This window comes from Lepus europaeus, chromosome 11 (assembly GCF_033115175.1).
Source record: "Lepus europaeus isolate LE1 chromosome 11, mLepTim1.pri, whole genome shotgun sequence".
NCBI lineage: Eukaryota > Metazoa > Chordata > Mammalia > Lagomorpha > Leporidae > Lepus > Lepus europaeus.
In genome coordinates, this window is record NC_084837.1 from 107,327,640 (window position 1) to 107,350,124 (window position 22,485).

Below are 22,485 nucleotides of genomic sequence, written 5' to 3' on the forward strand. Positions count from 1 at the left end.
GAGGGTAGCTACTTCCTGGGCATCCATATGGTCTTCTCATCTGGCATATGCTGTCCTTGAGGCCAGTGGCTAAGTGATTTTGGGAAGGTCCCTGGACCCTAGAGAGCCCCACCACTCTTCCTTAAGAGTCTTCAAAGTCAGAGACAATTCCACGTGGAGCTGAAGTGTTCTTCTGAAAAGCTCAGACCTGCTAAAAGCAAGAGAGGTGAATCACTCAATGAAAGGAGTTTTTGCAGGGAAAAAAACAAGAGGAGGAAACAAAAAAAGAGGTTAATCACGTGATCTGGATGGAACCCAAGGCAGTCAATTTCCTAGGCAGCCATGCATCCGAGCAAGGAGCAAGTTCTCCTATACCAAGACTTCAACTCAACCAAGACACCCTGTCACCTCCAGCCAAAGCCACAACTGGAACTCCCGACTGGTAGGAGCACCAGGTGTGCGTGCGTGTACAGGAAGGCAGAGCCGCAGTCAGCCTGGGACTCCCAAAGCCAGATTCAGTCCAATCGGGCACACGTCCTGCTGCCCGGCACTTTGGGTTTCCTGCTGGGCTCAGTTCTTCTCCATTAGCTGAAATTTCCCCCCATTTCAGAGCTGCTTTGTGTTGGCAGAAACTCTGGCACCAAATTGCCACCATTCCCTAAAGCTTCCTGCCAGATGGGTAGTTCTGCTGCAGAATGGCTCACTTGGGGGCAGTCATCCATTTTGTGGTTCTGGATGAAGTCTCCCCACATTAAAACTGCCCACTAACCTGGACGCTGAATGGCTGAGGAGCTGTGCCAGGACCTCCATTCTTCACGGAGCTGGTCCTCTTGGCCCAGTAGTCTTCTTGTCCCAACACTCGTTCTGTTCACGGCATGTTTGAGGTTTGTCCATCACTGGCTCAGCACTTTGCTTCCATTCCTGGACCTGGACCAAGCCTTAGGCAGAAGGGAGCCTTTAATTCTTACCCACAGTTTATCAAGTTGCAAGAAAGGACCATTGGCTCATGCACGCAGTCTTCCCAAACGGAGAGTCTTGTGATCCACAGACTACACCTGTTTGGTGCCCCTATCCCTGGGCTGAAATCCTCATGCTGTATTCTCTACACTTTGATGAAACATTTGACCATTCTGTCTACCTTCATCTTTCTCCTTTGGTATTTCTTGGTGCTTTAGTTCTTTTTCCTGCAAATCTGACTGCATCTTTGCTGCTAGCTTGTCTTCTTGCAACTCTATATATATATTTGACCCTTCGATCTGCACTGCTTTTTTTTTCCTCTGTGGTTGATTCTGTGTCCTAATTTCTTTAACGTCTGCAGGAGAGTCTCCAACTCTAGGAATAGATGCCACATCCCCAGCTCTGCAGATATGGGATCCTCAGAAAATTCATGGAAATGCATATTATGGAAGAGCTATATATGGAACTTTCAATTTTTTGCACTACAATAAACTTTTCATTGTATTTTCCCATGAAATTTTTGGAGCACCTTCCCCAGCCTGCTTCCTGTCTCTATCAGTGTACCACTATCTTCCAAATACTTGTAATTATCTCTGACTTATGCACTTCCTATATTCATTTACCTATGCCTTCCAGCTCTTCAATTCTTGAAATACATATCCATACACGAAGTAAACAAGAAAAGAGTACTATCATTGAGAAATTTTTACAAATAATGGCTCAAGTTCTGTCCAGGATATGTGGATGTCCTAATATGGCCTTCCAGTTTTTTAATGCATTTATTAATTATGACTCATGAAGGCAATAGTGTGTTGGAGCCAATTCTCATTGGCTGGGGAGAGCCGGTTACGATCCCCTCCCAGCTTGTGCTCAGTGACATCCGGTGGATAGCTTAAAATCAGCAATGATGGGAGTGTTCATACCACAGACGATGGAAAAACAATCAGCATTCTTTCCCCCAAGGAACCTGTTGTGAAACATTTAGCAGCATGCAAATGCAGGACAGGTTTATTCACACACACACACACACACACACACACGATTTCAACCCATTGGTGGTGCTTAAGATAGAAAGGCTTTCAAGAAATTCTAACCTCTGCACTCCTTTCAACAAAGCCTAAGAGGCTTGGCTGGGCTTCTCTAAGACATTTTCTTATCTTTATCTTCATAAGTGGTGTTTGTTGGGGCCAAGGGATAGCAGCTCTCTGTTTGACAAACCACTCTCTCGACCCTAATCTTGCAGATTTAGTTTGGTCTTTATCCAAGGTCTTTGATCCAAAAGCATGAACTCTTCATTCAGACGTATCTCCTGTAAATAAAAGAATAGCCAACTCTATAGGTTTGTTATAGAACTTTCATTCTTTTATTACAATTTTTGTGGTCTTGATTGTGAGTTTCTTATTACCAGTCACAATGTAGATAGTCACTCTTCTACTTGAATAACAGTCTTTTGGGATGCAATCTGACAGTTTACTCATACTTTAACTCATTCAAACCACACTCTGTGCATTCAAGTCCACACACTCGTACCCGTTCTGCATATTTTAAATCGCCCCGCGCACACACACACACACACACTTACAATATGAATACACCTCACTATCTTGACTGGATTGTAGCTGCCAGAGAGAAAGAACCATTTCTGTATGTACAGACACCTGACTTGGTGCTTGGCAAACACTGGCTTCAGGAAAGAGACTTGTGAAAGCTTCCATTCAACTGTCTGTGCCTATTTCCACAGCCCTGTGTGCTCAATTATGTAATCCACAGACATTTGCAGAATGCTGCTGTGTTGATAACCCCAGGCACAAAACAATGGACTAAACAAGAATGCTGTCTTCAGGGAACTCATAGTTTAATCAGGCAAGCAGATGAAATAGTGTTTGTTATTGTGTAGAAAAAAAAAAAGTCCAATGAAAGTGTTCCACATGCATAGCTATGAGAAAATTTAAGGAAAACATCTAAGTCTCCCTGAATTCCAGGAAAGTGTTATAGGCAATGCTAATTAAAAATGACTACAGCGGTGGGTGTTTGGTACAGTGGTGTCAGTCCCTGGGTTCAGGTCCCAACTCTGCTCCTGATTTCCAGCTTCCTGCTAATGCACACTTTAGCAGACATCAAATATCTCAAGTACTTGGGTTCCTGCCTCCTGTGTGGGAAACCTGGATGGAGTTCTATGCTCCTGGGATTGGCCCGGCCTATCCTTGGATGTTGCGGCATTTGAAGATCTGTCTGTCTCCTTTTTTACTCTCTGTATGCCTTTCAAACAGTGCAGACTTGTGTGAAATGCAAAGAGGAGGGTTCAACCAGCTTGGGAAAGACTTTGGGTATTTGGATTATCTCTGTGATCACCGAAGGTAGAGTGGATGAAGTTTGAATAGGGACATCAAATGCAGAGCTATAGTTGTACAATTCTGGCTGCAGCAGTATTAGAGAAAGAAGGAACTGGAGCTTGAGAGACTTTGCAGATAAAGATTTTAATACAACCAGTGAGAGATGATTAAGCAGTTGGGATAGAGAATAGTAGATAGCTTTTGAAACACATGCAAGAAATGTAACTGACCTATTAGGTAATGGAATTGACAGGAAATAAGCGAAAGGGAGAAGTAGTCCATATTTCTGTCCTGGAAAAGTAATGGACAGGTGACTTTCATTTTCAAGTTAATGATAGAAGAAGCATGCTCAGAAGGTGACATAAAAGGGAGATAAAATGGGTATAGCTTTGAAACATGTGAGAGTCTATAAAGGAATCAATAAAGAATTATAGCTCAGTAGAGATCTACACCAAAGTTATAATTATGGGAATCACCACACGTAAGTGGCGGTGGGAGCCATGGGAGATGAGTACTATGATATCTCAACAGTATTTTCTTTAAAAATTACTAGGAGGGGATGGGTGTTTGGCATAGTGGTTAAGTTTCCACTTGGAATCTTAACTGGAAGACCTGGTTTGCGTTCCTGGGCTCCCCTGCTTCCAGTCCAGCTTCCTGGTGACGCACACCCTCAGAGGCAGCAGGTGATGGCTGTCGAGGTTGGGTACCAGCCATTCATGTGGGATGCATTCCTGGCTCCCAGCTTTGTCCAGGCCCAGCCGTGGCTGTTGGGGCCATGTGCAGAATGACCCAGTGGATGGGAAATCTCTGTGTGTGTATGTGTGTCTGTCCATATTCTTTTCTCTCTGTGCCTTTCTGTTCTTTAAATAAAATAATGAGGAGGCTTTTGGTGAGGCAGAGTCATGGTGGTCACAAAGTTACTTAATATTCCCAAAGCGCTTACTAGAAAACCAACAGAGCAATTGCCCTTGCCAGAGAAAAGAAAGAAAACACAGACGACTTTAACAGCAAAAGTAATAGAAGTGAATGAGGCCAAGCCACACAACAGGAGACGGTGTGCAGAAACCACAAACACAGCAGCCAGGCAGAGCTAAGAAAAGGAAGACACAAGACCAAGAGCCATGGAGCATGGGAATCAATCAGTACCACGACAAGGAAGTAATCCTGCTGCCAAGGGAAGTAGACCCGAGACCAGAGTGTGAAACTGCAAGAGGACTCGAGTTTGCAGAGTGTGGCCGAGTGCAAGGACGATCACACAGCCCCAGCCTTAAGACCAGAGAGCACCAGAACGGACTTCCCAGGTAGCTGGGCAAGAGTGTCACAGTCATCATCCCAGGTGAGCAGGAACTCAAGGGCTAAACAAAGGCATTGTTCCACGTTGGGGAGTCTAGAAGATGCAAATCTTAGAACTGTGCCAAATTGTCGAAGACTCCTTTCTCACCTCTGGAGGAGGGATCCCTTCACAGTGACAATGACTACCCCGACACTCCGCCCCTTACACCCTCCTTTCCTGGAGGTACAGAAGACCACCGAGGTTGGGTCCCTGCCATTCATGTGGGTCCAGTTATTTGAGCGGGACCCTCAGCAGACCCCACACTGTGATAAGACACCAACGTAATGAAATGTGGTCTGGAAGCAGATGGAAATGTAACTTCATATGACAAAATGAGCTGGAAGAAACTAAGAAATCTATGGAAACACATCAGAAATGAGATTGAGGAAAGGAAGGGGAAAATCTGCAGAACACAGGCTAAAGGAGGGGGAACCCGGGAATGAGCAGATGTAGACAGTGCCATCAGGCACACAGAGGAAGAGAGAACTGAAGAGAATCAGAGTAGTAAAAAGTAGTCAAGTGAAAGGGGACAGAAATAAAAGGGAGGGAAAGAAAGTCCTATGAATATCAAGTCCCAGGAAAAGAAAACCACTGAAACAATGCAGAAGAACCAAACTATAAATAAAAAAACTTCAATTTTCCATGTCAAAAGGGCATTGCATATAGCCTACAAAAATTGATCCAGAATGGCCAAGATCAAGACATATTCTATTAAAACTACTGGCTTTTAATGAAAGGAAAAAATGTACTTGTGCATGTAGGCAAGAAGGAGCAAGTCAGTTGCTGAGGAAGAAAAATCATACTGGCATCAACTTCTTGACAATACCAGTGTATACCAGAAAACAATGGAGCAACACATTTAATACTTTCTGTTGTTTTTTGAAAGAGACAGATGGAGAGATCTTTCATCTGCTGGCTCACTCCCGAAATGCTAATACCACCAGGGCTGGACCAGGCCAAAGCCAGGTTCCTAGAACTCCCTCCTAGTCTCTACATGGTGGCAGGCACCCTAGTACCCATTGTCACCGGCTGCCTCCCTGGGTGTGCCTTAGCAGGAAACTGGAATTGGAAGCAGAGCTGGAACTTGAACCTGGACACTCCAGTGACCTCCCAAACAGCATCTTTTTTTTTTTTTTTTTTTTGACAGGCAGAGTTAGACAGTGAGAGAGAGAGACAGAGAGAAAGGTCTTCCTTTTTCCGTTGGTTCACCCTCAAAATGGCTGCTACTGCTGGCGCAATGCACCAATCTGAAGCCAGGAGCCAGGTGCTTCCTCCTGGTCTCCCATGAAGGTGCAGGGCCCAAGGGCCTGGGCCATCCTCCACTGCCTTCCTGGGCCACTGCAGAGAGCTGGAATGAAAGAGGAGCAACCAGGACAGAATCCGGCGTCCCAACCAGGACTAGAACCCGGGGTGCTGGTACCTCAGGCGAAGGATTAGCCAAGTGAGCCACAGCGCTTGCCCCAAACAACATCTTAACCATGGTGTCAATGCCCACCCCCAGATTTAAGATAGTGAAGGGAAAGATCATGGAAGACACAGTTGTTATATTCTACCAAGTCGACCTCCAGGTTTAAAGCCCGCAGACAGTTGTGAAGATCTAAGACTTCAGGGTGTGTTGTTTCCTGAGGAATCTACTGGATGTCTGTACAATAAACCCTAAGAGAAGCTCTAGTGTAAGTTGCTTTGTGGGTAGTAATGAAAAGAATCGACTCTGTCACCCTCCCTGTGTGTGAACTGTGAACATGGTCTGATGGCTGTCTTACTTAGAACTTGGCAAACATTGGCCAGCGCTGTGGCTCAATAGGCTAATCCTCTGCCTTGCGGCGCCGGCACACTGGGTTCTAGTCCTGGTTGGGGCACCAGATTCTATCCCGGTTGCCCCTCTTCCAGGCCAGCTCTCTGCTATGGCCCGGGAGGGCAGTGGAGGATGGCCCAAGTGCTTGGGCCCTGCACCCCATGGGAGACCAGGAGAAGCACCTGGCTCCTGGCTTCGGATCAGCGCGATGCGCCGGCCGCAGCGGCCATTGGAGGGTGAACCAACGGCAAAAAGGAAGACCTTTCTCTCTGTCTCTCTCTCTCACTGTCCACTCTGCCTGTCAAAAAATAAATAAATAAATAAATAAAAAATAATAAAGAAAGAACTTGGCAAACACAAAGTCACATACGACCTTTGTCCAGAGACAGCCTACCACTCATAATGGGGAAAACAGGTCAAATGGGTGTCATAAGAGATGTGTTGTGAGCAGTGATTGGCAGTTGTCTAACCACTCTGTTACATGAACCAAAATTGAAAGTATTTTTACTGTGTGGCAGACGCCTAGATTTGATTTGGTTAAAAAAATGAAAATTTGAGAAATAGTAATTTTAAAATATCTGTTTGAAAGCCTGCAAAAAGCTTTCCTCTGTGAAGAAAAATTATAGTAATTAGAGATTTCTGTTAAGCATCTTGATAAAGACATTTTTCAATTCCATTTTCCTCCTTTGAAACTCGACCAAAAACCCCCAAAGAGAGTGAAAGAAAGAGAACACTCTGTCTTCAATGAACAATGAAATGGCCACAATCCCAAAACTATAAATTATGAAACACACCTGCCAAAGACCTTAAATCTGGACCAAATTGAGAAGGGAGGCCGAGGGTATTTCACTAGTACTTCCTCCAGGGCCAAGCGGAGTGCAGACAAAGTGTCGCAGTCCCAAGGCACTTGAGTCCAGAGGCTACATGGAGAAATATGAGCTGACCCGGAAAAGACCCAGGATGTCCCTGCAGAACCATGGGCAGACAGAGCTAAAGAGGGAAACGTGTCTCCTCGTACCAAGGAAAGGTATGCAAAGGCCAGGAGGCAGCTGAATTATCACACAGTGAGCCAGTTGTTTAAAAGGCTCTTGTCTTAGTCCCACCACCCAATCCAATGCCAAAATCCAAACACAGATATGAATGTGTATGGAAAATAAGAGAGTTGGTGATGGTGATGAAGACAAAAAACTGATGTTACCTGCCCTAGCTCATGGCTGGAAGAGACTATATCAAAGCCGTGGAAACAAGAGCAGTGATGTCAGACCGGCTGTTAGAAGTGATGTTGGATGTGACAGGTAATTGAGGGACAGCAGACCTAAGCTGAACTGGTGTTGAGAAGAACAAACTGAATGGGGCAGAACAATATTTGGAGATGAATTAGGGGAATTTAGCTCCCCTTCATAAAAACTTTTATCTGCGAGTGACAATAGCACATGTGCCAAGACAACCTGGTCCATTGAGGCACAGCGTGTGTGAGCTGCCAGACTTCACAGATAAAGAATCCAAGAGCTTCCGAGCAAAAAGGCAAGACGGACAAACCACAAAAACTCCCTCCTGGGCCTCAGCCTTCTAAAGAGGAGTGTTCTGTGCGAGACAGTGGCACAGGAGGCGCACAGTTCTTAGAAAAAGAATGTACAAGGACCATGAATTCTCTCGTCCTGTTGTTCTTTGTGGAGAAAGACAACAGACAGGCAGCCAAAGAGTGCCATTCTGATGAGCCTTTCTGGAAAACCCTGTAGGGTCAGGATGAGACACAAGGACGCCTCAAATCCAGAGATGTGTCAGCAAGATGGAATATGAGTGATGCATTCGTTTTAGGTGCATAAATACGCAAGACTAATCAGCTAGCCGCTACAATCCGGAACAGAAGATAAATATCAGAAATTTGACATTATCTAAATGATACAATGAAAGCTAATTGGGAATTTGGAGAGGAGCTGGCGAGCAAATGGTAGTGTGTTGATTTGCTCATCCTTCCTAGTCAGCAAGATGCAGTTACTCGCTCAAGTCCAAGTGTATCATCAAAAAAAAAAAAAAAATCACTAACCAGTGGCCAGCATGGTGGCCCAGGGAGTTAAGCTATGGCCTGTGAGGCCGGCATCCCATATGAAAGTGCCAGTTGCTCCCCTTCCGATCCGGCTCCCAGCTGATGCACCTGGGAAAGCAGCAGCAGATGACTTGGGCTCGTGCCACCGTGTGGGAGTCCCTGATGGCGTTTCAGCTCCTGGCTGCAGCCTGGCCTGACCCCAGCGGCTGTGGACATTTGAGGAGTCAGCCAGAGGATGAAGGCCTTCTCTTTCTTTCCCTCTCTGCCTTTCAAGTGAATAAATAAATCTTTAAAAAAAAAAAAACCGTCACTAGCCAAATGCATTATTGGTTTCTTGAATCTTCTTTCTTTAGAGTGTTCTTTTGGGAATGTAAACAAGGTTAAAAAAAGACATTCAGCAATTCCTTTTACTTTAATTTCTTTTTTCTAATGTACTTAATAAAATTGCATTGGATGTTTGAATTAAGATTACATGTGCACATAATGAAAGCTACTTTGTGTGTAGGAGTTGGATTGATTTTTTAAAAAATCTTTTTATACATTTCTGTCTCTTGGATTCTTGGCAATGAGGATGAGTTTCTTTTTTAATTAAAAATCATTTTGCCATATAAATAGCTAAAAATAAATGGCATAAAATATCTAATAAAAATTAGATAAATTATATGTCATAATACCAGGAAAATAAGTCCCATGACAATGAATTACTGGGATCGCAGAGAGAATCTGAGAGAGAGAAAAAGAGAGAAGGAAGGGAGGAGGGAGGAAGGGAGGCAGGGCAGAATGAAAAAGAAAAGGAGAGAAAGGAGAAGAGAAGCAAACAAGGGAGGTGAAGAGAAAGAAAGAGGGGGAGTGGAGAGCAGAACGCAGCTCGGGGTATCCTCTGTGAGACCCCAGCCTGGGAAATGGCTTCCTGCTGATGGCCCCTGCTGAACCCCTCCCCGGGAGGCTCTGGGGCTGCTGGCTGGGTTTGCCCGCTCACACCCCGTTGATGCCTGCACAATTCTCATTGCAGTGCTCCGTCAGCTGCGGTGCCGGCACCCAGAGGAGGAAGCAGGTGTGTCAGAGGCTGACAGCCAAGGGCCGGCGCGTGGTCCTCAGTGAGGTGATGTGCCGGGGTCTGCCGGGGCTCCCGCTCGTCCGGGCTTGCCAGATGCCTGCGTGCGGCAGTAAGTATGTGACCTGCTGATTCCGGTCAGTTTGTTTCTGAGCTGTGAGTACAGGGGATCAAGCAGAATCCAGAATTGTTTTAGGCAGCAAATGGTAGAATGGGAAAGACCGAGTTCTAAGAAAAGGCAGCTTTAAGAAGTGTCCGCCCACCCAGCAGATGCACCTTGTAGGCGTCCTCACTTGGAGTTGGATCCTCCACTTTCACCAAGACTTCTGCCACTTAGAATTCATGAGCATTCGTCGTGGAAGGTAAGCGGAAATGCTACGTGGCTCACGAGACTCGGAAGGTATTTAGATTCACTCTACTCAAAGAACTAAGTAGTTTTCTGTGTTCCCATGTTTTGTCTTGTGTATAATTTAATACCAATAAGGATGAAAGCATGATCTAACTCTATTTGGACACTTCTTCAATTTTTTTTGACATTTTACTTTTTTAATTTAATTTAATTTAATTTATTTTATTTTATTTTTTATTTTTTGACAGGCAGAGTGGATAGTGAGAGAGAGAGACAGAGAGAAAGGTCTTCCTTTTGCCATTGGTTCACCCTCCATTGGCCACCGCGGCCGGCGCACTGCGGCCGGTGCACTGCGCTGATCCGAAGCCAGGAGCCAGGTGCTTCTCCTGGTCTCCCATGCGGGTGCAGGGCCCAAGCCCTTGGGCCATCTTCTACTGCCCTCCCAGGCCACAGCAGAGAGCTGGCCTGGAAGAGGGGCAACCAGGACAGAATCCGGTGCCCCGACCGGGACTAGAACCAGGTGTGCCGGCGTCGTAAGGCGGAGGATTAGCCTGTTGAGCCACGGCGCCGGCCGTAATTATTTATTTAAAGATTTTTTTTTTAATTTATTTTGTAAGTCAGAGTTTCAGAGAGAGAGAGGGAGAGACAAAGAGACCTGCCATCCACTGGTTTACTCCCCAAATGACCATAACATCCAGGGCTGGGCCAGGCCAAAGCCAGGAGCCAGGAGTTTCCTCCATGTCTCCCATGTGCGTGCAGGGACCCAAGCACTTGGGCCGTCCTCCTCTGCTTTCCCAAGTACGTTAGTAAAGAGCTGAATAGGATGTGAAGCAGCTGGGACTCGAATCAGCGCCCATATGGGATGCCAGGGGCGTAAGAGGAGCTTAACCTGCTATGCTACGATGGTAGTCACACAGATAATAAGCTTGCCATAAAGCATGTCTGTGGCTCCACTGTAGCCGAAGCTAATACACATGTAGCATCCACCTGTACTTTCAGGGAACATGAGGGGAATGTGTGTGTGTACCTGTGTATGTGTGTTGCATGTCAGAGGTTCACACAGAGGAGTGGAGGGTTACCAGTGCTGCTAATGACAGTCAGGCTGCAGAGTGATGATGAGAAGGTAGGCTAGCGAGGTGGGGACAAGCATACGGGGAGTAACAGCGTCTGGGTCTGTTTCCCGTTTCGTTTAGTTATTCAGCTGTAACATCCATTGCCTCGGATAACCTCCTCATCTTACGGTAGAAAAAAATCAGAGATGAACAATGCTTATTTTAACACTGCATAGGGAAAATTATGTGTGTATGTGTATACTGTACATACAAGTATACACACACACACACACACACATAGGTCATATCCCAGTAACAATATATCCATCAGTGACAAACCTTGGTGTTCTCCTGAAGTGAGAGTGGAGCTGACAAATGCCTGTGCCTAGTGACGTCAGAGCCATCTGACATCAGAGCACAGCACACCACCCACCTGTCCGTGGTGACGCTGGTATAAACAAGCCTGCCACACTGCTGGCCCTGTGAAAACGTAGCCCCTACGATGTTGTGCAGCACACAGTATGTGATAATGGCCAATACCGCTATGTTACTGGTTCAGGTATTTATTATAGAACATACTCCTTTTATTTATCAACATAAAAGTTTCCTGAGAAGCGGTTTGTCATGTGGTGCAGCAGCAGCATCGTATGTCGTGTGTTCACCGTGTCTGCCCATTGCATCCTTGTGTTTTATGCTTGATTTAATCTCCTGTTCTTCATCATGACCCCAGGAGCAATAGGCTCGTAGAAATACCATAGAGCCTGGCTGTGCGGCAGGCTGTGCTCTCTAGGTTAGTGTGAGTACACTCTATGCTATTTCCACAACAGCAAAACCACCAAACAACACATGCCTCAGAATATGTCGTTCTCCTTAAGGAGCACATGACTGTATATATACATACACACATAAGGACTTCGAAAAACCTGCAGAAAATGGAACTAAAAGACAAGTTCATTTTGGTACAAAAAAATTTTAAATCCATACATGCTTTTTTCGTAATATGTATTTTCCATGAAGTTTTTCAAGAACATGTGTGTGTATGTGTGTCTGTGTATGTAAAACCTAGTTTTACAAGTTGCTTTCTTGGAGAAACAAAGCAAAACAACAACAACAAAAAAACATATTAATTATATGGTGAATCTGTTCTGACTACAAGGCAAAAAAAAAAAAAAACTAGAAAGAAATAACAAGGAAAAAATTGAAACCATACAAATAGAAATTTAAAAGCTTGTTCCCGAACAACCAATGGATCAAGGAAGAAATTAAGAAAGAAATTTTAAAATTTCTTGAAACAAATCAAAATGGACATACAAAATACTGAAGCTTACGGGATACAGCGAGAGCAATACTAAGAAAGAAGTTTATAGTAGTCAGTGTCTATATCAAAATACAAAAAGATCCCACATAAACATCCTAAACCTGCACTATAGGGAACTAGAAAAACCAGAACAAAGCAAACCCCCAAGTTAGTAGAAGAAAATAGATAATACAGAACAAAAATAAAGGAAGTAGACACTAAATGAGAAAATATAGAAAATTAATGGACAAAGAATTCTTTCTTCAAAAAGATAAAAATGAAAAACCCGGGGCCAGCGCTGTGGCACAGCAGCTTAAAGCCCTGGCCTGAAGTGCTGGCATCCATTATGAGCACCAGTTCTAATCCCGGCTGCTCCTCTTCTGATCCAGCTCTCTGCTATGGCCTGGGAAAGCAGTAGAAGATGGCCCAAGTCCTTGGGCCCCTGCCACCCATGTGGTAGACCCGGAGGAAGCTCCAGGCTCCTGGCTTCGGATGGGCGCTTCTCCGGCCATTGTGGCTGTCAGGGGAGTGAACTAGCGGATGGAAGACCTTTCTCTTTGTCTCTACCTCTCTCTGTAACTCTGTCTTTCAAATAAATAAATAAATCTTTTTAAAAAAAATGAAAAACCCTTAGCTAGAGTGAGGAAAAAAAAGACTCAAATAAATAAAATCAGATATATGAAAATGAAGACACTACAACACACCACAGAAATACCAACGATCATTATGAACAACCATATGTAAAGTTGATAGCCTAGAAGAAATGTACAAATGCCTGGAAAACACTGCTTACCAAGATTGAGTCATAGACTACCTGAGCAGATCTGTAATGAGTAGCAAGAGTGAATTAGGGGCCAGCACTCTGGTGTAGTAAGTGAAGCCACCACCTGCAGTGCCAGCATTGCATAAGGGTGCCAGCTGCTCCACTTCTGATCCAGCTCTCTGCCATGGCCTGGGAAGGCAGTGAAGGATGGCCCAAGTCCTTGTATCCCTGAACACATGTGGGAGACCTGTAAGAAGCTCCTGGCTCCTGGCTTCAGCACCACTCCAGCCATTGTGGCCATTTGGGGAGTGAACCAGTGGATGGAAGACCTCTCTCTCTCTCTCTCTCTCTCTCTCTCTCTCTCTGCAACTCTACCTTTCAAATAAAATAAATAAATCTTTTTTTTAAAAAAATAATGAATCAGTAATAAGTCTCCCATCAAAGAAAAGCCCAAGTTCAAATGGCTGCACTGTAAACCCTACCAAATATTTGAAACAGAAATTATAGCACATCTTCAAGTGTTTAAAAAAATAGAAGAGGAAGGAATTCTCTCAAACTCATTTGAGGAGGCCAGTATTACCCTGATACCAAAACCAGAGGACACAACAACAACAAAAGAAAGCTACAGGCAGTATCTTTGATGAAGACAGAGGCAAAGTTCCCTAACAAAATACAGGAAACCAAATCCAAGAGCATAGGATTAAGGGATTCATGTCAGGGATGTCAGAATGGTTAATATATGCAGTCATTGATCATGCTACATCGCATCAACAGAATGAGGGGTAGAAACCGTGTGAGCATCTCAATGGAGTCAGAAAAGGCATTTGATAAAATTAAAAATCTCTTCATGATAAAAGCTGAGCATATTAGACATAGAAAAAATTACTGCAATATAGTAAAGTCCATATATAACAAATTAATAGTTAATGTCATATTGAAAGGAAAAGCTGACAGTCTTCTCTCTAATCTGGAAAAAAAAAACCAAGAATGTACACTTTCACCATTTTTAGTCAACATGGTACTAGAAATCCTACCCAGAGCAATTAGGCAAGAGAAAGAAATAAACAGCATGCAAATTGGAAAGGAAGAAGTCCAATTGTCATTGTTTTCAGATTACATGATTTAATATGTAGCAAACTCAAAAGACTCCACCAAAAAACTGGTAAAGCTAATAAATTCAACAAAGTTACAAGACACAAATCACCATTCAAAAATCAGTACCATTGCTATACACCAAATGACCTGAAAAAGATATCAAGAGAGCAATGTCATTTTCTATAGTTATAAGAAATAAAACTGAAAAGCCTAGGAGTAAATTTAGCCAAAGACAATATATATCTCTATAAGGAAAATTATGAAGCATAGATGAAAGACATTGAAGAAGATAAAAATAAATGGAAAGGCATCCCATGTTCATGGAATGGAAGACTCATTACTGTTAGTTAAAATGTCCATATTGGCCAAAAAAAAAATCTACAGATTCAGTGTAGTTCCTACTAAAATACCTGTAACATTCTTTCATAACTATAATCTTAAAGTTTATATGAAGCCATAAAAAATCCCTAATAATCAAAGCAATCTTGACCAAGAACAAAGCAGGAGGCATTACAGTACCTAACTTCAAAGTATCCTACAAAGATACAGTAGTTAAAACCACATAATATTGGCATAGTAACAGACATATGGACCAACAACAGAACAGAGAGCTGACTGATTTTTCAACAGAGGCACTAAGAACATGCATTGAAGAAAGGGCAGTCTTTTTAATAAGTGGCTCTGGGAAAGGTGGATATGCACATGCAGAAGATGAAATGAGAATCCCTTTCTCTCACTGTCTACAAAATGCAACTCGATATGGAATAAAGACTTAAATATCAGAACTAAAACTATGCATCTACTGGAAGAAAACATGGGGGAAACACTTCAGGACATTGGGATGGGCAAGGATTTTTTGGCTCAGACCCCAAAAGCACAGGAAACAAAAGTAAAACTAGATAAATGGACTTTTATCAAACTAAGAAGCATCTACAACTCACAGGAAAAAATCAACAAAGTGAAGAGGTTTGCAAGTTATACATTTCTTTTAAAAAAAAAAAAGATTTTTATTTATTTATTTGACAGAGTTACAGACAGTGTGTGAGAGAGAGAGAGAGAGAAAGGTCTTCCTTCCATTGGTTCACTCCCCAAATGGCCGCAATGGACAGAGCTACGCTGATCCGAAGCCAGGAGCCAGGTGCTTCCTCCTGGTCTCCCAGGCGGGTGCAGGATCCAAGGACTTGGACCATCCTCCACTGCCTCCCAGGCCATAGCAGAGAGCTGGACTGGAAGAGGAGCAACCAGGACTAGAACCCGGCGCCCATATGGGATGTTGGCGCCGCAGGCCAAGGATTAACTTAGTGCGACACAGCATCAACCCCTTCAAGTTATACATTTCACAAGGGGTTAATAACTTGAATACATAGGAACTTACAAAATTCACTAGCAGAACAAAAATGAGGTGACAAATAATCTAATAAAAATGAGCCATGGATATAAATAGACATTTTTTTCAGAATAAATACATAAATAAATGGCTTACAGGTGCATGAAAGAATATTCAAGATTACTAAATATCAGGAAAATGCAAATTAAAAGCATGAGATACCACTTCACTCCAGTTACATTGGCAACTACCAAAACACAAAAAGATAACAGGTGCTGGCAAGTATGTGGAGAAACAGGAGCTCTTGCATACTGTTAACTGGAATATAAATTAATACAGCCATGTGCAAAACAGTATGGAGGTTCCTCAGAACATTAAAAATAGAACTGCCACACGATCTAGCCATGCTACTATTGGGCATATATCAAAAGGAGATGAAATCAATTTGCTCAAGAGACTTCTGCACTGCCATGTTTATTGCAATAAACAAGAAATTAAAACAACCTAAGTGTCCACGCACCAATGAATGCATACAGGAAGTGTGGTCCCCATGTTCAGTGGAATGACCATAAAAGAGGTTAAAATACTGTCATTTGTGGCAACATAGCTGGAACTGGAAGTCACTAGGTAAAATGAAATAACCTGGACACACAAAGACAAGTATCACCTTGTCTCACTTATATGTGGGAGCATAAAAAAATAAAAATCTGTCTCATAGAAGTTGAAAGCAGAATGGTGGTTACCAGAGGCTGAGAAGAGAGAGGAGGGGGTGAGGAAGGGTTGTGATAGGAGAAAGATGGCCTGGCATTCTGCTGCACAGTAGGGTGACTACAGACAACAGTCGCACACTGTGTATTTGAGAGGATTGAGTGTTTTCAAAATAAAGAGATGGTAAGTGAGGAGATAGATATGTTTACTCAGGTTTTAACACTATACAATGTATCCACGTATCAAAACATCATATGGTACCCCATAAATATTTACATTTAGGTGTCAGCTAAGAATTTAAAAATTAATGATAAATAAAAATAATATTTATTGAGCAGTTACTATGTGCAGTTCCTTGCATGCATTATCTCATTGGTCCTCCAACAGTACAGTGAACAGATACTCTTCCTATTTAGAGATGAAGAGTCCAAGACGTTGAAGAAGGTCTGAGACTTGCCCAGCCCTTAGGGCTGCCAGGTGGACCCTCCAGCCTGCTAGCCCACGGTCTGATTCCTGAGCCTTTGGGCTCTTAGTGCCTCTGTATATTAATTCCTGAAAAACATACACATTTTCCCCCTGGGAATTCTCTGAGGCCATATTTTCAAACTCTTGAGATTGCAAAAGCTTAAGAATTTCGAGATTTAAAATCTCCTAGAATCCAGGGATGCCCGTGGCATATGGTGTACTGTCATGCTTCGAGCAAGCTGCTTATCTATTTGATTTTTATTCAGTGTGGATGGCTGCATGGCAATGTGGCCAGATTGTAAACTGCCTTAGAGGAAAGTGAAATCAGATTCAAGCTGGCAACTTCCTCTAATCCAATAACAGAGTAGCATGTAGGAACACATCATGATTATTAGGGCACTGATGTGGTATGGGATGGTATACTTTATTATGGCATGCAATGATGATTAAGATAAAAGCATAAGTTTTAGGATGCAAAAAAAAAAAAAAACACACACAGGAAAAAGACAGTGCTATTTCTCCTTTACCCCACCCTACTCCTGAGCCTGCCAAATATGTAGGTCATGGAAGCAGATGAGAGACAAGAATGCATACTCCCTGCACAGCCAAGTTATCCTGAGCTGGCTCTTCCACTTCAGCTATAGCCTGGCCTCAGGCCATCAGCTTTGCTTGATGGATGGCTCGTGCTTGCAGAAGGTTGGCTTCTCCCTCCACGCTCTTTTTCTCTCTCCTGTAGCATCCTCTTCTCCCCACCACTGTATCAAGGTCACGTGAGGAGATTGGCGTGCTCCCGACTCATGCTGTCTCTGCACAATTTGCCCCTTTGTCTTTGTATACTCAGCATGTACAATGCCCTCAGCCAACCTTCCATAGCAGGTTGTGGAAACCTATTGAACACTGTCTACCTTTCTCCAAGATACACTTCCACCAGGTCTGTTCTTCCTTTCCAATGTTGGCCAACATTCAGGACAGCCAGCTGCCTTTCTAACAACTGAAACCCCAGTTTTCCTACCCCTTCTAATCCACTGACCTCATCACGTTGGCATGGTGATGCCTCCAACTTGCACGTTACTGGGTACCCAAAACGAGCTTCCTGCTCTCCCGTGCTTCCCTGCATCTCACAGTGACTGAACCCCTGATTCTCCCATACCTCCCTGTTGTCCCCAAACCTTCTGCACTTGCTCTAGAATCCACTCCTCTCACCTGGCATTCTCTAGCACTGACTTTACCAACTCTATTGCAAGGTCTTGCCCTTCCCTAACCTCCCACCATGATCCCCTGTTTCTCTTCAACCTAGGGATCGCTTTTCAAGTGACTTTTTTTTTTTTTTTTGCTTTGCTCTTCCATGGTCCCTAGCCTGAGCTACTTGAATTTACTAAAGGGAATATCACCATACTGACCAGACATATTTGATACTTATGCTCTCTAAATATAGCTGGGCGATAGTGATTTCTTTGTACCCATTGTGAACATGTCTTCTCTCCCACTAGGAATATCAGCAGTACAACAGTGTAGCACCCATCTGTTTTCCTCTCCCCTTCACTTCAGATCTGCCCCTTCTCTCTCCAGATTGGAAATGTGCAGTCTTTCTCCACTGTGGAAGGCAGTCTGAAGATAAGAAATACCAAACCCAGTGGTTCTGTGACCTCTGTTCCCTTCCAAGGCTCCGCTTCTAGAAAATGTTCCCTTCATGGGATGCCTTGGGTTTGAGTAAAACCTGTGCACTTTGGAGAGATGAATCTTTCCTTGCTCTTTGTTTTAACCATTGTGCAATGGGGCCAAGGTGTGTGGGGAAGGTAGCTTGTGCTCCCCCTAGAGGCCAGAGGTGCACCCTATAGTCCCATTACTGCCTCTGCCTGCATCTCCATGAACATCCATGAACATCCCCTGTACAGCCACACCTCAAGCTCAAGTTCAAACTTGTGCCATGGCTGGTGACTCACATTCTTCCTGTTCTTGAAGGATCAACCTGAGCTCTACCTTCCCTGCTAAGCTTGCTCAGTGGCACTTCATGTGTGAAAGGTCCCGTGACACTGTGCGGTTCTGCCAGGACCTCATCGTGTGGCATTGCACAAGTTACTTGCTGTACCTCAGCTTCTTTGTCTGCAACATGGGAATTGTTCTGATAATCGTGGGTTATTAGAAACAATGACAGGTGCATACTGACAGCTCAAAATTACTAGTTATCTTTCATGTCATCACCACCTCTCTCTAATTCCTATTATAACTTCAGGATAGGAAAGTAGGTAGTAGGGTAGCCTGTGTTATATCTTCTGGCTCATTAGGGTATCAGCTTTTGTGGGGTGAGTGCACAGTATCTCTGGGTGTTTTTGTTTCTTAATGTACATAGACCCCCAAAGTGTCCTTCATAATGAAGTGTCCCCGCCCCTTGCTTTTCAAATATCTCAGATGGGGATGATCCTCACATCACTGTTAGAGATCTGCCTGTCTTTGGTGTCCAATCAGGCAACTGAATACAGTTTCTAGATTTTTTTGCTGTATGTTTTAGTTATTTTATTCTATAATATATAATTTTTAATTGACACATATAGATCGTATATATTTGTAGGGTACCAATTTTAGATATTTTTTAAGCATGGCTCTTGGCTTTTAAGATCCTTGAGTTTTGTTGGAGAATTCTGATTTTTCCCCATAGCAAAGAGATCAGGTTTGTCGAGGGAGGGGAGGCACCAGGCTTGCACTTAGGTGATTGAAAAGTCAGGAACAACACGACACAGCTCCATCCCGGTGTTAGCACAACCCACCCAGCCATGCACAGGCTCACTCATCCCTTGGGCTTGTCACCATCTGCAGAATCTGAGAGCATGGGTATCACCTTTCTTTTACTCACTCAGAGAGCAGAAGGTGGATAAAGGACAGGAATAAACCCAGAAAGGGAGAAATCTCTAGCAGACGGCTGAAAGATAAGTGTCCATTCTTCAGGTCCACACAGAGGAGGAGACAGAGTAGTTGGGAGGAGAGCAGTGTAGACAAAAGTAGGGGGAGTCAAATGGAGTAGTATGGGGGGACTTGAAGCCATTGCAGAGGATTGGAATGTAGGTTCAAGATGGGTTTTAACTAAACAGAAAGGTGGGCTGGGTAGGGAGGAGTTGGGAGAGGGGGCATTTGGAACACTGGTAAAGATGCCATTTGAGCGATTCACATCCATATCAGCACGCCTGGTTCAAGTCCTGGCTCCACCTCTCATTCGAGCTTCCTGCTAATACACACCTTGGAAGGCAGCAGTGGTGGCGCAAGTATTTGAGTCCTTGCCACCCATGTGAATGACATGGACTGAGCTCTGGGCACTTGACTTTGGCCTGGCCCAGCCCCAGCTATTGACGGCATTTGGGAAGTGAGCCAGCAGATGGAGAATCTCTCTCTCTTTCTCTCTCCTCTCTCTTTCTCCCTCAAATAAAATGAAAATAAATAAATAGAAATCAAAAGAAAAATAGAAAGCTAGGGAGGACCTCGAACCCCATGCTAAATTGTTAATATTTTATGCGAGAAGAAAATGACATGGTCGGATTTGATTTTGGTTCATTTCCTCTGACAGCTGTGCAGACACATTGATAACTGTAATGCTGCAGGCAGAGTCGAGATTGGGGAATGTGGAAATGCCCAGGTGAGAGCAGAGGCAAGAAGGAGGAAATCTCAGGAGTAGATGTGAGCTTTAGCTGGTTCCTGATGCCTGGCTAGAGTGAGGGACATAAGGACAGGAACAGGGACAGGTTTGAGAATATTTAGCAACCAGCTTTTGAGGTGACATGAGCTGGGGGACAGGTAGACACCATTTGTTGTCTTTGTCAGTTCCTGTGGTGTAAACTCTCCCACTGGGGCCAGTTGCCACCTGCTAGTGTGACATTTTTGAAAGCTGAATTTGGAATAGATACCAGTGGTCTCACTGGCTTGAGAGTCAGGATAGGTAGGGCCAGGACTGAACACGGAGTTCCATGCTTCTTTGGTTCCTGGCTTGTGGAAGTACTAGGGGATATAGGAAGTGGAGGATAATTAGGGTGAGGGCAGATAATGTGTAAAGATTCTAATATTTTAATCTTGAGGGACCAGGAAGAGATTTGTAGTAAACAGTGGACAATTTGGGCTGGAGTTCCAGAGATAAACCTTAGATGCCTAGAGTTGAGAGTTAAAACTGCAAGATCATCCAAAGAAAACTATAGACAAGAAAGATACCTTGGCCAAGCCAGCATCCCCGGAATAGAATGAGCCAGTAGGGAACTAGCAATAGACAGTGGTCAGAAAGAAGCAGAAAAGAGGGTTTTTAAAACGTTAGGGAAGAGAGACTTCTTCATGAAGTGTGTGGTTAGTGGTGCCGATTGTCAGAATGGTCAAGTAAGAATTAAGTAAGAATTCCAAAAAAAAGGGCTGCATTAGTTATGGGGGGATGGGGGCATTGGTGGCCATTCTCAGAGAACTATTAGTGGGGTGCTTGGAGCAAGAGCCAAACTACATTTGGCTGAAAAGTGCAATTGTGAGTGGGAGACATTCACTATTCAGGCTGGCCTGGAATTTGCTGGAGCCAGCAGTCATGGCTCATTTAGCAAGTCCCACCCACAGCATCCCTTGCAGCCTTCTCCCAGCTGCCTGTGTCCCCATCCTCCAAGAAATCCAAAAAGCAAGTAGAAGAATTGCCCGGTTCTTGATACAGCTTCAGTTGAGCTTGTTGGATCTTCACTCCAGATGGACTGAAGTGGCCAATTGAGGGCTGGATTCTGATGGGAGTCCAGGTTCCAACAGGGTAATAGGAAGGCTTAGAGGCTGGTTCACAGCCAAAGCCTGTTAGGGAGTGGCAAGGTTCAAATGCTGGCGAGCCCAAGTGTGAGCAGCCAGCCCGATGACAGGTGGCAGAATCCTGTCTGGGCAGCAAGACTTGGAGTCATGGCAGGATGTGATGGGAGAAAGCAGGACACAAGCACACGAGGAGCTGGCACAATGGCTGCAGACAACCCCAGGCACCTAGCGCCGGCCTCTGTTGGGTATGGCAGCCTGGCACTGAGACCCAAAAGGAGGATATGGAGAAAGATATGTCCATTTTTCTAGAAGAATCAGTCATGGTCAGTACAAGGAGTAGGACAGCCGGAGGGGATGAGGGGCTTGGGCAGCCCAGAATGAATGATGGAGTCAGTACCTGTCTCCCCTGTGCAGGCTTGGCCAGTGCTGCCATTCTGGGGCACTGACAGACACAGGAAGAAACAGTCACCCCAAGACCAGACCAGTTTCTTGCCCAAAAGCCGTGTCTGGTAACGCCACATTCTGGGTGCTGCTGGGAAGAGACTCACAGGGGTCTCAAGAGAGGAGCTGCCCAAGCGGTAGAACCTGGCAGCCCGTGAGTTTCTACCTCTGGCCGGAATCCCAGTGCACTCCCCAGGTACATGTGCTGCCTGAACTGCTCTGCACCCCAGTGTGAGCAGTTGCCACAGCAGGACAGGAAGAGAAGCCAGCTTGGGCCACAGGGCCTGCCTTCCAGTGAATGGGCCTGTGGTCAGAGGGAGTAGCTCACCCAGCCACTCGGGCAGGCTTTTCAACAAGGCCAAGCCCAGTGCTCCATCCGCAAACTCCATAGCTTGCCTTGGAAGGGCTCAAATCCCAAGCTCAGCTGAGAGCCATCAGGCTACCAGTGGACCTGAAGGTAAGTGGAGTCCCTTTCCACCGTGGGTCCAGGGCATCACACCAGCCACAGATCATCCCCAGCTAAGCTGTGCAGTCGGATGGCTCCCCATGAAGGCTTTCGCACTATCAGAGGGAGAACAACAATGTTCACCGCTGGACCCCGTAGCACGAATCCAAAAGTCCGACTTTGACCCAATTTACATTCTGTTAAGAGTGGATTTCAAAGCGATCCACACACACACATCCCTCTTGTCTAGAGACCAATAACTAAACAGGGTTTTTAAATGGATCTTTTGAAATAAT

At 44.5% G+C, this 22,485-nt stretch overlaps 1 protein-coding gene across 2 annotated transcripts in view; it reads left to right on the top strand.

The window, feature by feature from the left end:
• Positions 1-22,485, top strand: part of ADAMTSL3 (ADAMTS like 3) — a 390,931-nt gene that overhangs the window by 294,022 nt on the left and 74,424 nt on the right. For both annotated transcript variants that reach the window (XM_062206333.1, XM_062206332.1), the window contains exon 20: positions 9,457-9,610. In XM_062206333.1, coding sequence (XP_062062317.1) covers positions 9,457-9,610 — 154 coding nt within the window. The remainder of the gene's footprint in view (positions 1-9,456; positions 9,611-22,485) is intronic.